The 14188-nt window shown below is 46.5% G+C and overlaps 1 protein-coding gene across 1 annotated transcript; it reads right to left on the bottom strand.

Annotated features, from left to right (window-relative positions):
* Positions 1 to 609: 609 nt before the first annotated feature.
* LOC310698698 (rho-related GTP-binding protein RhoG-like) lies at positions 610 to 13313 on the bottom strand. The gene is made up of 2 exons (XM_083486094.1): positions 13045 to 13313; positions 610 to 3781 (listed from the first exon to the last, which is right to left on the bottom strand). Exons 1-2 carry the CDS (start codon positions 13225 to 13227, stop codon positions 3182 to 3184), a joined length of 783 nt encoding a protein of 260 aa, XP_083342220.1. The 5' UTR covers positions 13228 to 13313; the 3' UTR covers positions 610 to 3181.
* Between the last annotated feature and the right edge of the window lie 875 nt (positions 13314 to 14188).

The raw sequence follows: 14188 nt of genomic DNA, 5'->3' as shown, positions 1-14188 counted from the left end.
AGCGCCACCCTTTGCATCCACATATATTCACACAATTGCTTGTTTTGGGAAATGGGTAAGTTTTTATTGTGTTTTCTGCACAACTACCACCCAGCAGAAATCAGGCAAGGATGAGGTGGCACTAGAAGTAACAGAAGTAGCATATGTCCAACTGTAGTTCTTGGACATTATAAATTTGGTCTGCCTACACCAAATTTGTGAAGGTCTGATAGAACAATGGAGTAGGAGACACTTCTGAAACAAAGACATGATAAAGGTTACATTTAAACAGGCGTAGATGATGGTAGCTGCTGCACCATCTCTACTTCAACCTTTTAAGAGGCACTACTACTGTCATAACTCACATCCTCCTCTCCAGCTCAGAATGCAATTCTAGGCATGACTGGAGAGATATTTCCCTCAGAACTAAATGCAAGATCAAAGCTGTAAAAACAGAGGAACATTCTTAAAGGGAGCAAGGGCATTTCATAAAAGATCAAAGTTGCTCTAAACAAACTTGGTTCCAAGGAACTACAAATTCCTTATAACAAAAGCTCAGGGAGAAAGGGAACACTTTTTGAAACACCCCTTATGAAAAGAGAGAGAGAGAATGAATAACCAGACAAAGGAAAAAACAAAGAAAATGCTTTATTACAATTTAATTCTGCATAATTTAAAAATAACTCCGTTAGTCGCCATACAAATTTATTTTTTAACTATAAAATCAGTTGCCAGTGTATGTTTCAGTACCACACAGTCTCAGATTCCCCTTGCACATTAAGGCACATGTGGCACACCCATCAACCACGTAAAACCTCAACCTAGAGAAATTCCTTCCAACGGGCAGATCAGACAGCTCTTTCACCTTGGCCCCTGCAGCACCCAGAATTATTTCTGCAAGGCAGATGAAGAAAGCTTTGCAAGTTTTTAGGGCCTGCACATTCTACACAAACATTCAAGTAAAAAAACAAACCACCTATTGGCCTCCAGAGCCTAGTCCACAATATTTCTGGGCCTAAAGGCACCAGAGCCAAACACAGTTATGATTTTATTTGATGTTCAAAAAAGCATTTGGATCCAGAGATTAGACCAAGCCATATTTAACTGTGTTCCCTAGTCACCAAGAATGTGTCCGTCTCCACTTTAAATCCTGAGAATGGTCAGATCACAGCCAAAGGACCCAGGCTATGTGGGGAGGAGAAGAAAACACCCAATTTCAATTGTAGTGATCTAGTCAGGTTAGCCTCAACTCTTAGGACTTCTAGGTGCAGATTTTGTTCAACCATGGTGTGAACTACACTGGCTTTGCACCTGGTCTCAGTTATCTGTCTAGCTCCATTACACCTGCATTTTATTGGCATCAATACCGAGGACAGCTCACAAGTACTGCGATTCTAAAGTCAGGCAAATTTTGCTCTCCATTTAGACACACCAGATTTGTAATCAGAACAATCGTCATATAAAAACATAAATAATTCACTTCGAAATGGTGCTGAGCTTAAAAAAAAAAAAAGGAACAGAATTCTGCTCAGTATTGTTTTGTTCCTTGGCAGCAATGCAGCATACCTGTGGAGAAAACACTCATTTCTCAAGAACTGCAATTAACAAACTTGTTGATCAAATAAATAAGCTATCCTTGGCCAGAGAGATGCCACAGAGCATCAGGCTCCCAATAAACTAAAGATCTTGAATATGGCCACAAATCATCATAAGTAAAAAAAGTTCCTTAATGCCACTAGATTAAATCAGCTGTGGTGCTAGAAATGCATGTTTTCTTTTTAAAAAGCACTTGCACATGTTTTTTTTCCAAGAAAGGGAAGTTAATATTTCAGTGAAAGTTAAAACCCTGCCTATATGCACCTATATTGGGTACCTATGTCCTAAAGAGGTCAACAAACCAGTGCAACATTTTAATAGCATTTACACCTGAAAGTTTAGAAGGCAAGAAATTACTGATATTTTCACCTGCAGGAGAAAACATAGTACTAATGAAAAGGCACAGAAATACAGTACTGCTTTGTAGCATTGGCAATTATATTAAAAAGGCAGGCGGGGTGTAGTGAGCAAATGAGACCTTCTGCTCTAGAGCAGGCAGATCTCTGCCATCTATACCACATTCATAAGATTTACGGTCAACCACAACATTTGGGGAAGGAGGCATATGCTGAGGAAATGGTGGGCACTGCCACGGTGCCCATGGACATAAAGGCCAGCCAGTCCAGAGTTTATATAAGGGTACCTGTAGCATAGCAGTAAGCCTTCAACAGTATAAAACATACCTAAAATCAAGTGAGTGGGCACACTTCATTGTGGGGTTTAGTTGGCCTGGCAGCGATGCCATCAGGGCATCTTCCTACAGCAGGCACAGCAAGAGTATAATCTTGGAGTGATGGACTCTTATGGCAGGCTGAGAAAGGAAATCTCATCCTGTGGAGGGCAAGCCCAGCTTTAAAAGGATATGTGGCAAAGTCAGCTTTTGAAAGGATGCCTTGGCTTAATCACACAGCTGAGGGACACCCTCCAGAAACAGTAAGGAGCTGCATTGTAAAGCCCAGTTTTCCAACCCTGAAAGCAAAAAGGGACCAGCTCCCAATCCCAGAACAAGTTTGTGGAACCTGCATCCAATTCCACAAAGAGGAGCAGAGTAGTTTTGATCTTATTGAAAGCCCTCTCAGTTTCTAAATCTCTGTTACCACATGTGGTGCTTGCATCCCACAGCGGAGACATTCTAAAATTCAGAACATGTTCTCAAACACTCTTGGCAAATTGACACAGTTACTGGAAAGGCACAGCCCTATCTATACAAAAGACAGCTAACTGATGAAGAAATTGTTAGGAAAAGCAACAGTGGCCCATGAATCAAAACAGATTACTGTCTCCTTCAGAAAGGACTGTATCTTAGGTTTGTATAGCAAAGAAAGCACTTGTCTTGGACAGTCTCTCTTGGCTGCAGCTCTCCTCCACTGAAGAGATGGAGAATTAGATAAGCATAGACACTGAGAATATGGCAGATAGGGTGATCTTAAAACTTGGAATTGATGTCTTTTGTTCCAGTCTGCTGGAACTGGCACCTGAACTGCAAGAGTACTTGCGGAAAGAAATATATCTCTTTAGAGCCATTAGTGCAAGATGCAATTAGATTAAGGAGGCAACCTTCAAAACAACCCAAAGCCCTCAATCCTTACTCCACATTCCTTGGCGACTACAACAGAAGGCACTTCTTGGAGTTCTTCTTTGTCACAGGGTATAAAACGGCACGCACAGCTTCAGCAAAGACTTCTCTCACCCCCTCCTGGTTCAGCGCTGAACATTCCAAATATTTGACGGCTCCAATCTGCTTGGCCAGCGACGTCCCCTGCTGGGGGGTGGTGGGGCCCAGGCTCTGCTCCTTCAGCTTCTTCACCGTCTCCGTGTTACTTCTCAAGTCCTTCTTAGTGCCAACAAGAAGAATCGGCACATTTGGGCAGTGGTGAGACACCTCAGGGTGCCATTTGTGCCTCACATTTGCGTACGAGGAGGGGCTCCCAATGGAGAAGCAGATGACGAAGACATTGGTCTGAGGATAGGAGAGGGTGCGCAGGCGGTCATATTCCTCCTGGCCTGCCGTGTCCCAGAGATTCAGACTAACCATCCTGCCATCAACAGTCATCTGAGCGCTGTAGTTGTCGAACACCGTGGGAATGTATTCCTCAGGGAATGCATTGGTAGTGTAGCTGATGAGCAAGCAGGTCTTCCCCACAGCTCCATCGCCAACAACCACGCACTTTATCGTTTGCATTCTTCTGATCTGAAGGGAAGAGTCCTGCACAAAGAAAGGAAGAAGTCAGAGGAAGCCAAACTCAGTTGGGAGAAAAATACTGGACCAAGCCTCCAGTATTGCTAGGAGACTTATGCAATAACTCAGAAACCAAGTTATGGACATGCATTCCGCACCCACCCTTCTCCAGAGACGACTCACTTCCCACTTGCCCAGGGGACAGCAAAGCCAAAGAGAGGCAGACTCAGGCCTCTACCATCAGCCAATGGCCACAGGGAGGCTTCACCCTCTGCTGTCCAGGAGAAAATCATGGAAAGATGGAAATAAAACCTGGTCCCACCCTATCAGCCAAGGGAAGCGTAACTGAAAGGAGCTGGTTTCCCACCTTCCTGCCTCAAAACGTAAGGTTTACGGGGATGGGCCACATCTCAGTGGTGGAGTATCAGGAAGAAAGTCCCAAATCTGCAGCAACTCCAGGTAGGGCTGAGAGAGGCTCCCTGTCTGGAACCCTGGAGAGCCTCTGCTAGTCACCACAGACAGTACTGAGCTAGGTAGACCAAGCGTTTGATTTGGTGTCAGGAAGAATTCCCATGTTCTTTAGTCTCCAATTGCAAGTTGCCCTGAGACTGCAGAGCTGAAAAGAGGCACTTTCTAGCTACATGCCTCGGCCAGGAGACTGAAGGGCTGCTGGGCTGGATAAGCTGCCTTGAACGGCAAAATATAAATATTCAAAATTGCGAATTACGTGTAACAGTTCCTAAAGAAACCACAAACAGATTGAGAGGATTCTGTTTTGTCTATTGTACCTTTTGTTTTAGTACAGTGCCTTTAACAGTAAACTGCATTAGGAGAAAAGTGCACTAGGAGAAAGCAGAATACGAACGTATTAAATATGCAAGCATTTAAAAGAACCACAACCACAGTAAGGAGCTCATTTTTCAGAAGTTATGCAAGGAGAAAAGAGAAACCAGCCAGGAATGAGCCAGAAGCAATCAGAGAACAACCCACTATCATCACCACCCCCCAAAAACCCAGGAAGCTGTCTTACACAGCACAGGAGCTTTTTCTTGACCTAGTTTAACAAACACTTTTTAAAACCATGTTCCGGGGAGCTAGAACCTACTCCTAAGCAAACCATGCATCTGAACAAGACCAGGTCTGCCTGATGTATTTTGTAAAACTCCAGAGATTGTAAAACACCACGACTTGTTGTCTCAACATAAAAAAGGTAACGGGACCCCTGACCATTAGGTCCAGTCGTGACCGACTCTGGGGTTGCGACGCTCATCTCACGTTACTGGCCAAGGGAGTCGGCGTACAGCTTCCGGGTCATGTGGCCAGCATGACAAAGCCGCTTCTGGCAAACCAGAGTAGCGCACAGAAACGCCATTTACCTTCCCGCTGGAGCGGTACCTATTTATCTACTTGCACTTTGACGTGCTTTCAAACTGCTAGGTTGGCAGGAGCAGGGACCGAGCAACGGGAGCTCACCCCGTCGTGGGGATTCGAACCCCCGACCTTCTGATCAGCAAGTCCTAGACTCTGTGGTTTAACCCACAGCGCCACCCGCGTCCCTTGTTGTCTCAACATACATTCACCCTAAACTCACACACACACTTTTTGGTTTGTCAGTAACAGAGCAATCCTAACCCTTGATCTATGTCATGGGTCAGTAAGCTAAGGCCTGCGGGCCAGATCAGGCCCAATTGCCTTCTGGATCTGGCCCGCGGACGGTCCTGGAATTGCCACTTGGATCGGCATGATCATTCGTGCTCTGCCTTTTTTTTTTTTTTTTTTTTGCAATTTCCCCCCCCCCCGGGCACCTTTTCCCCCTCCTCCCTCCTTCTTCCGGGCTCTCCCTGCCCTGTGGAGGAGCTGGGCTTTGATTGGTGCCAGCCAATCCAAAGCCTTGCCACTCGTGCGCTGAGGCACGGCCCAGACTCGCCACCCGCCTGCCAGCCTCTCCGTCCATGGCTGCATTGTAGGCATCATGACAGGAGTGTCACGGGGCTTTGGCTGGAGCTTGGAGTGCCTGCTGGCCCTGCACCAGGTACCTGGGAAAGCTGGCCTAGAAAGGAGAGGCACCACCACCACCACCGGCTCCCAACCGCAGGCAGAGCGGTGGAGGAGGTAGGAAAGTGGGGGAGGGGAGGGGCTGGGGGAGAGAGAGAAGCCCCCCTCCGCCGTGTGCATGCGTGCATGCATGCGTATGTGTGCACGTGCGCATGCATGCGCAGCCTGGCCCGCCACAAGGTTTGAGGGGTGGTGAACTGGCCCCCTCCTAAAAAAGTTTGCTGACCCCTGATCTGTTGTTGGAAGGGGATTAAGAGTGCAGTGATTTCCCTCTGCCAGCAGGGGGGTCCTCCTTTGCGCCTGCCAACAGTGCAGATTATTGACAGGATACCACTTGTGGTATTTGGGCAGCCAGTGTAAAGCCTCGGAATGGGGCAGGATACAGGAAGAGCTGGTCTAGACAAAGATTTGCTGGATCCTAAACTGCTCCATCAACTGGAGAGGGGTCCAATTCAGAGCTGGCTCAGCAAATATTAAGACAAATACTGCCCCCCTCCCCCACACAAAAAAGACTTCTGCCCTGGTCAGTACATAGCTAGTTTTCAGATATCGCAGTGGAATAACCCCTACTGCTCCCCAGCCAAGAGTTAGCATTGGCCCCTGATTGTTAGAAAAGTTTTCCTGGTTGCTGAACCAAAGCTTTTGAATAAACAGCAAAGGAACAAACCAGATACTCTGTAATAAGCTTCTAGCAATCTTGAGCAGTCTTAACTTTGGTTCTCTACCAGCAGAAATTCTCTACATTGAAAATGACTGCAAGAGAAACATCTTCTGCTTTGTTAAATCTGAACTATCTGTCAGCTGCTCTGGTGCAATCTAGGACCCAATTCAGCAGTCCAAGACTCACAACAGCTTAGAACGTAACAGCTGTGATGGGTGCTCAGAACGTTTCCTCTCTCAGCCAGCACCAGAGGCACGGAGGCCTTCTGTGAATACACAAAGAACTGTTGAGAAGGAAGCCAAGAGCAGATTATTCTTAACAATGAATGGTCCAGCAGGAATTAAGGGGCTTGAGCTGCAAACACGTTAATACCAAATATATGTGAAGAGTTCAGGATGAAAGCAATGTGCAAAGCTCAGCGCAGGCCTCGTCACTCTGGAAAGTTTCAGAATGACTTCTAGCATGAAAAATTCAAATTCACCAGAGACAATTTGGGGATGGGGCGGGGAGTCCATTTTCTGACAGGACACTTCCCAGCACTTTCCCAATGGACTTGGTGGAGCCGCATATCACTCCCAAATATAAACCAAAAGCCTGCACGCTTTCAAGCTGGAACTGCCAAGCTAGCCCAAACAAGAAACAACTTGTCAGCCTCTTTCTTTGGAAGGTGCTACTTAGCTCCCAGGATGCAGTTTCCTGCTGAGCGAGAAACCCTCTTAGAAGATAACGCAGCCCATTCCAAGAGACTAACAGCTGAACATGTATTAGCAGGGCAGCTCTCCAGAGAGCAACTCAGTCAACCACTCTCTGCAACCTTTGGCTCAAGTCCCTTCACTTAAAGCAATTGTTCCAGTTCCTCAACAAATCACCAATCTCCTTTTGGGGGATGGGGAGGGGAGAACACTGGCACTGGAGTTCCCTGTTCACACAGCAGCAATCATTCACACTGAAGCTCTATCCAATCTGAACTCCCAAAATGTCCTTCCACCATAATCTTGCTTGAATAGTTCATACTAGCCGCAAACAAGCAGCTGGAGTCTGAGACCCAAAATTTTTTAACTGTCAGTGCAAAGACAGTTGTGCTAGTGTAAGGGCAAGAATCACAGTTGCGCAATATGAAATCCAGCACAACGGTTGCACTAGTGGAATTTTTTTTGTGGAACAGGAAGTAATGGGACTTCTGTTGTGCAACCAGCCACGAGAGCCAAACCAATATCCTGCATCTTCTTGTATGACATTTAACTTGAATTCCTCCCCATATATTTTAAGTTTTATGGACTGCTGTTTCTGTGAAAGTTGCTAACATATCTGGAGTCTTCCCTAACCTGGAACCTTGCAGATGTTCAAAACTACCCCTCTCATCATTCCTGACCAGTGACTATGCCAGCTGGGCTGGATGGGAGCTGGAGACCCACAATGCCTGGAGAGCACCAATTTGGGGAAGCCTGGATCCATGCAATTGCATATGGGAGGAATGTTTGCCATTGAGGGAATGCAGTCACTTTCAAGAGAAAACTAGGAAGCTGTGATTAAATGAAAGGGGAGCACTGGTGTGGTATAGAAGGCAGCCTACAAAATCTGGGAAACTGGACTCCTGCCCCGTCCTGTATCTTTCCAGATTCAATCCCACCAGTCTAGCCAATAACTGATCTCAGGCTTGCAAAGATCTCTGCCACAGACACTAAAGAGCTATCTCGTCAAGCCTGGACAAGATGGAGCTAACCAGCTCAGCTTCATACACAGAAGTGTGTAAAATGTCACATTCTATCTCAACTATCATATACCACAGGCTCAGCAAGGACAGCCGCCAGTTACAAAAAAATGGCTAGAAATTTAACTGTGATAAGGGAACCTTGGTCTGCCCAACATCTAAACATCCACATGTAAATTTCCGCTAGTGTAATAACAAGCAGAGGTGGCCAGAATATTCCCCGCCCCCAAAAAATGGAATCGGTTTGCTAGTTATCTTCATTAAGAGTGAAATCCTATATCCACTTATTGTATTTATCTATCTATCTATCTATCTATCTATCTATCTATCACCTTTAACACACATATCATGGTGGTGCAGAAAATACAAAATACAATGAAAACAACTGGGAAGGAAGCCCCAGTGAACTCAATGGAACTTATATGTAAGGAATTGTGTTGTTAAGAGTGTTGGTTTAGGGAATTTCTTGGCCACACTTTATCTAAGGCTAACAGTTTATAACCAGCATCTATTTTTTTATTATAAATTATTTATTTCATTTACAAATCACATCCTACAAAGCATCTTTACCAACTCATTCACTTTCCCCAGCAAATGTCTTTCATTCATCACATCTCTATAATGCACAGACTTCTCCCCCCATACCCCACACGCCAAAAAACAGTATTCCATGATGCACTGCAAGGACAATATAGCAGTGACTTGTATAGATATTCAATATAGCTTTGAAGATTACATTTGAAAACATAACTGTAACAATAGTGTCACAAGATCAGTTTTGTCTGCTTCCTGCTAGAAGGAAGAGAGTGCTGGGTTATGGAGCCAGGGTGTCCAGATAGGAGCAACGCCCTGGTAGCAAAACTGCATGTGCAGCAGGACCCAAGCTCCAACAGCCCTCACTTTCCCCGGCTATTCCATCCTCACTAATGTCAGCAGCTCAAACTGCAGCAATGACTGTGAGTTCAGATCAGCCTGGTATCCCAAACACCCTCCCTGCAAGGCACATAATATGCTGTCAAAAGCTGCCACACCTCCAGGGAGAGATAAGGTGACAAACTGTAAACAGTCAATTCAGATACATTGTACAAAAAACCACTTCCTCACCCACTCTGCTTCAGTCCTCCCCAGTGGTTGCTGTACATGGCAAGCAGCTTTGCATTTGCTGCTGCAAGGTGAGAGGAGCCCCACCACAGATTGTGCATACAAAGGATTTGCTGCTCACACATGTCCCCCTATGTGCTAGCCATATTCAAGCCATATTGAAAAGGAGTTGGGAAGGAGGGTGTATGCGCACACTGTGTCATTAAGATTCCTACATAAATTGTAGCTAAATTCAGATGAAAGCAGAAAAATTATCCAATTAAATATAAAATCAATATTTTGACAACTCTGCATCCTGTTTCTGTAAGCTGATATACAAGTTTTAATGTGATGTCTGCTTACTGGATCAATAAAATAAAAGACAATTTGATGCTACCAGACTATATGGAAGCAGCCAGTGTAAGAGAGTGCCAGTTCTGAAATTTAAATGACAGAGCGTGGAGTTGGGGGTAGATCATAGAAGGGTTACCAAGTCCCAAGCACCCTTTGTGGGTGGGACAAAAGCGTCACGTGATCACCAGTTCAATTTGACACACTTGAACAAAGTCTAGCTGGCAAGCCACCAGAAAGAAAGAAAGCAGCCTTATGCCCAAGGGAGGTACACAAGCTGGGTGGAGAAGCAGCAGCCATGCCTCACTGCTTGTGCTCTGGCCTCTCATCCACAAGCAAAACCATCTCTGGATCATGCAGCTGTGTAACAAGGAATGCAAGAGCTGCCAAAGAGCAAGGGGAAGACCAATCCTACCTTAGAAAAAAGAAGCCCTGAGTGGGTGCCAGTGTTCGAAACTCCCATTGTTCTAGGCGCATTTTGCGACAGGGAATTTCATTAGTGTGAGCAGTTTCTGAGCTCTGGACGCAGTACTGCACCTAAGATTTCAGATTAAAACTGCAGAATGGAAGAAAAGGAGGAGCGTTTTCTGCCTCCCCACTTCCAGCTACTCTTTGAAGACTGGAAGAGAGACCCTCTTAAGAATATTAGGGAGGTGGGCAGAAGGACTAAATCATATGAAAAATGAACATAATATTTTAGCTGCAGTTTATTCATTTTCAGCTTTGTATTCTTGTTATTTAAAAAAAGTGTGCCTAGACATTTCTTTGTTGTGCCTGTAACTTAGGTTTAAGGTGCCATTTAGCTCCTAGCTTTCATATTTCAGTTTCTAACACTGACGGATGCCTTGCTAAGCATCTCTGCAGCACCCAAAATGCATTGCAGGTGGCCAACTTTTCTCTAAACCTACTTCGGCATGTTTACTAACAGTTTGATGCACAAATCACAGCAATTTAATTTCTCTAGGAAAAGTTTTACCTGTTAATTTCTGCACCTCTGGCTGCTGTACAAGCACAGGAGCAGACCAAGTTACAGATAGGTAGCCGTGTTGGTCTGCCATAGTCAAAATAAAAAAAATCCTTCCAGTAGCACCTTAAAGACCAACTAAGTTAGTTCTTGGTATGAGCTTTCATGTGCATGCACACTTCTTCAGATACACAGACCAAGGAGCAGGCCAAGTTGGTCAGCTGGCAACTCTAGTCAATGCATTTGATCAACGGTCCCCCCCACCCACAGTTAATAAAGATGAAGACCTCCCCTCTTCTCCACCATCACCAACAGTATCTTTTGGTCCCCTTTATTAGAACATTTTTCAAAGCCTATTAGAAATGCAACAAAAGACCTCAGGTGGGTAACAGCTTTATTAGGATCAATAAAAAGGTGTCCATGTAGAGAACAAGTTCCCAAATTCTCCAGAACTGTCAGGAAAATGTTAAAATGTTTGCAGAGGGGGAGAAGAGAGAGAGAAGTAGAAGTGCATAATGTTGAAGGCACAAATTCTGCAGCTTACAACAGCAGAAAGTGTTAATGTCTATTACAAATAGAAAACTCTGGGGCTTTAACAATATTGCTCTCTCTTCTCCCCAGCTCCTCCCTTGTTATTTTTCTCAACTTCTTCAAGCTGGACCTTATCCAAAACAAGGTGGGTGGGTGAGCATAGAGACCAACAGAGATGAAGGACAAACATAATATATACCTGGAACTCAGGATTATGCTTCATGCATCTGATGAAGCAGATTGTAGCTCAGTGACATTTATGTCACAGTAAGATTTGTCAGTCTTCAAGCTGCTACAAGACTCTGTTATTTGAGCATGATATCCAAAGACTACATTCTGCAGTTTTGGGAGAAACTTTCATTGGTTAAAAGACCAATATAAACTGCAGCCTCTGGACATTAGGGAAACAAGCACTGGCTTTATACAGTCAAACCATTAAGAACCTAGCCCAGCACTGTCCACTCTGACGTACAGCAGCTTCCAGAGTTTCAGGCAAGGATCATTCTCAAGACTCTGTGGAGAAGCAGGGATTGAACAAGGGACCTTCTGCATGCAAAGCAGATGTCCTACCACTGAGCTACATCTCTTTTACCTGCTAATTAATATGAAATTTCATAGCAGCCTCCAAGTTCATGATTTATTTTCAAAGTTACGCCGCAGTGGTGAACCAGTTCAACTGCTTGCCTCTGATCTAGTCAACATGAATCACAGCAAGTTCAGTTTTGTCTGCACTGACAGGCAGCAGCTCTCTGGGATTTAAGGCAGGGTCCTCTCCTAGCCCCACCTGGAGATCTCAGGGATCAAAAGCAAACTCTTTCCCCCCTACTGATACTGCTAATGAACAGAGGAAACTGCCTTATACAGAGTCAGGCCAATTCTTACTCTGCCCACTCTGTCACAGGCCTAAGGCTGGCCCAGCAAGAAGGTACTGGCTGGCGGCAGATCTACAGGATTCCAGGCCTGGTACATTCCCAGCCCTCCCTGGTGGAGTGGAGGATTGAAGCTGCATGCAAAGCAGATGCCAAAGCCCTTCTCCAAGCCCCAGACCTTGATTTTTGCTGGGTTTTTCACAGAACTGTAGAGTTGGAAGAGACCAACTAACCCATGTAGTGATTGCAACCCCCTGCAGCAATGCAGGAATCCTTTGCCCGACATGGGGCTCGAACCCACAGCTCTGAGATGAAGAGTCTTCCGCCCCCCCAGAATTATTTTTTATTAATTTCCCAAACGATTACAAACCAAACCAAACCAAATTAATGCAATACAATTTCTTAAAATCGCGTTTTTCGCTCCTGTCCCGAACACACGATCGCCATCCTTTTCCTCGCGTTGCCGCATCATTTCTCATTTACAGTCCGTCGAGCTGAGAGTAAAGGTCTTAAGGCTCTCCCAGCTGAGCTACCCCACCAGCCTCCCCATACAGACGGCAGCAAGCCCCCTTTGCCCTGAACGTGACCATTCACCCCATCTAGCTCAGCAGGGCCCGCACAGACCGGCAGCAATCAATCAGATTTCCCCCCCCCTCCCCGCTTCCTCTTGGCGATTGCCAGCGGGGGCTGAAACGGTGGCCACAGATTACACCAAGCCGTCTCGCCCCCCCCCCCCCGGCACTCTGACTACTGGGCCCTTCTCCTCCAGCATTGCCTTGCACTGACTGGCAGCAGCCCTGCCTCCAGAGAGGCGATTCCCAGTCTTCCTCTGCTTGCAAGGAAGGTGCTCAGACACTGGGTGGGGGGGGCCCTTCCTCATCGTGCCCACCCCCCGGAGCCCCCGGAGGCTTCTCTGAGCCCGCAAGAGATTTTAAAATAGCCCCCCTCCCCCATCCTGTCAGGCCTGAGGGCGGCGGCCACACAGCCTGAAGCAAGCGCTCCCCCCACCCCCACCCTCCGAACCCCCTGCTTCGCGAGGGGAAGCCGGCCTGGGGCTCCGGGTCTTACCTTGGGGTCCCCCCTGCTCTCTCTCGCTCGCTCTCTCCCGTCAGCTGCAACCGCCGCCGGCCGAAGAGAAGCTGTATCCGGCTGAGGGAAACCGCCCCCACACCTCCGCCGCAGCCCGGCCTCGATTCTGCGCACGCGCGCGCTGCCCGCCCTCCTTTTCGGAACGGCCCGCCGGGCACACATACACACACACACACAGCTCGAACCTACGGTGGCCGGGAGCCAGCCGAGCTTCCTCCGGCGTCCGCTCAGGGCTGACTTCCGGCCTCTCTCTCCCCCCCCCTCTGTCTATGGTTTTCCTTGCGTAGGGGAGGCTTCCGTGGCCAGCGACTGGGGTTGATGGGAGATGTAGTTTCCGCGGCTTCCCAGACTGAAAGAGGGGATTAGCTAGCCTACCTCGCAAGGAGGTTGTGGAGATTTGGAAAAACAAAAAACGGTTGCAGGCATTAAGTCTGGTTTGGAAACGTAGAGAGTTGTGCCTGCCCACTGAGGGGGGAAAGAAGCCTCTTCCCCAAGAGAGGAGGTCGCCTGGCACAGCTCAGCAGCTCTTTCTAATATTTTGAATTATTGTGATTTTACTGAATTGCTGATGAATTTATCATCGAGTTATTTATATGTTACTGTATTCAATGTTATAGTGTTTACAATGTGTGTGTGCAGTGCTGTGGCGATTATTGTGAGCTGCCATTGACACTGTCATGTGGGGATCCCTTGCAGACGACGGCCACAGTGCCTGGAGACAGTCAGGTCATGTATCCAGAACAGTGCCTAGGGGAGGAATGGCTGCTGGGAGGAGCGCAGAGAGAAGAAACGCCTTGCTGCAGATGCAGCAACACAATCAGACACCTTCATCTGCCCCACCTGCAACAACACATGTCTCTACCGTATCGCTCTCTGCAGCCATAGCAGGTGCTGTAATTCTCCAGTGCTTAGACTTTACCCTTAATGGCACATTTTTCCATTGTCTTGCAAGACTGATGGATGCCGACAATAACAGCTTTGAGCTCAACATTTTGTTGTTGGAAAAGCAGAATACAAATATTAAATCAAGATCAAATCATTAATTTGATCAATTCATCAGCTAAAAACACATGTGATGAATCAGTTAAGAAGGAATTTCTCCACTCAGATGACAGCCCTAGGA

The sequence above is a fragment of the Podarcis liolepis genome, assembly GCF_965112155.1.
Source record: "Podarcis liolepis genome assembly, chromosome: Z".
In the NCBI taxonomy this organism is placed as follows: Eukaryota; Metazoa; Chordata; class Lepidosauria; order Squamata; family Lacertidae; genus Podarcis; species Podarcis liolepis.
Note: the sequence above shows the minus strand (reverse complement) of the source record. Positions and strands in the feature narration are given on the sequence as shown.

Bases quoted from the DNA above. Each gene is read 5' to 3' on its own strand.
- LOC310698698 (XM_083486094.1), bottom strand. From the start codon at position 13,227: ATGTGTGCCCGGCGGGCCGTTCCGAAAAGGAGGGCGGGCAGCGCGCGC. The intron at 3,782-13,044 runs GTAAGACCCGGA...TTCTTTGTGCAG, and splicing joins AGAGCAGGGGGGACCCCAAG to GACTCTTCCCTTCAGATCAG.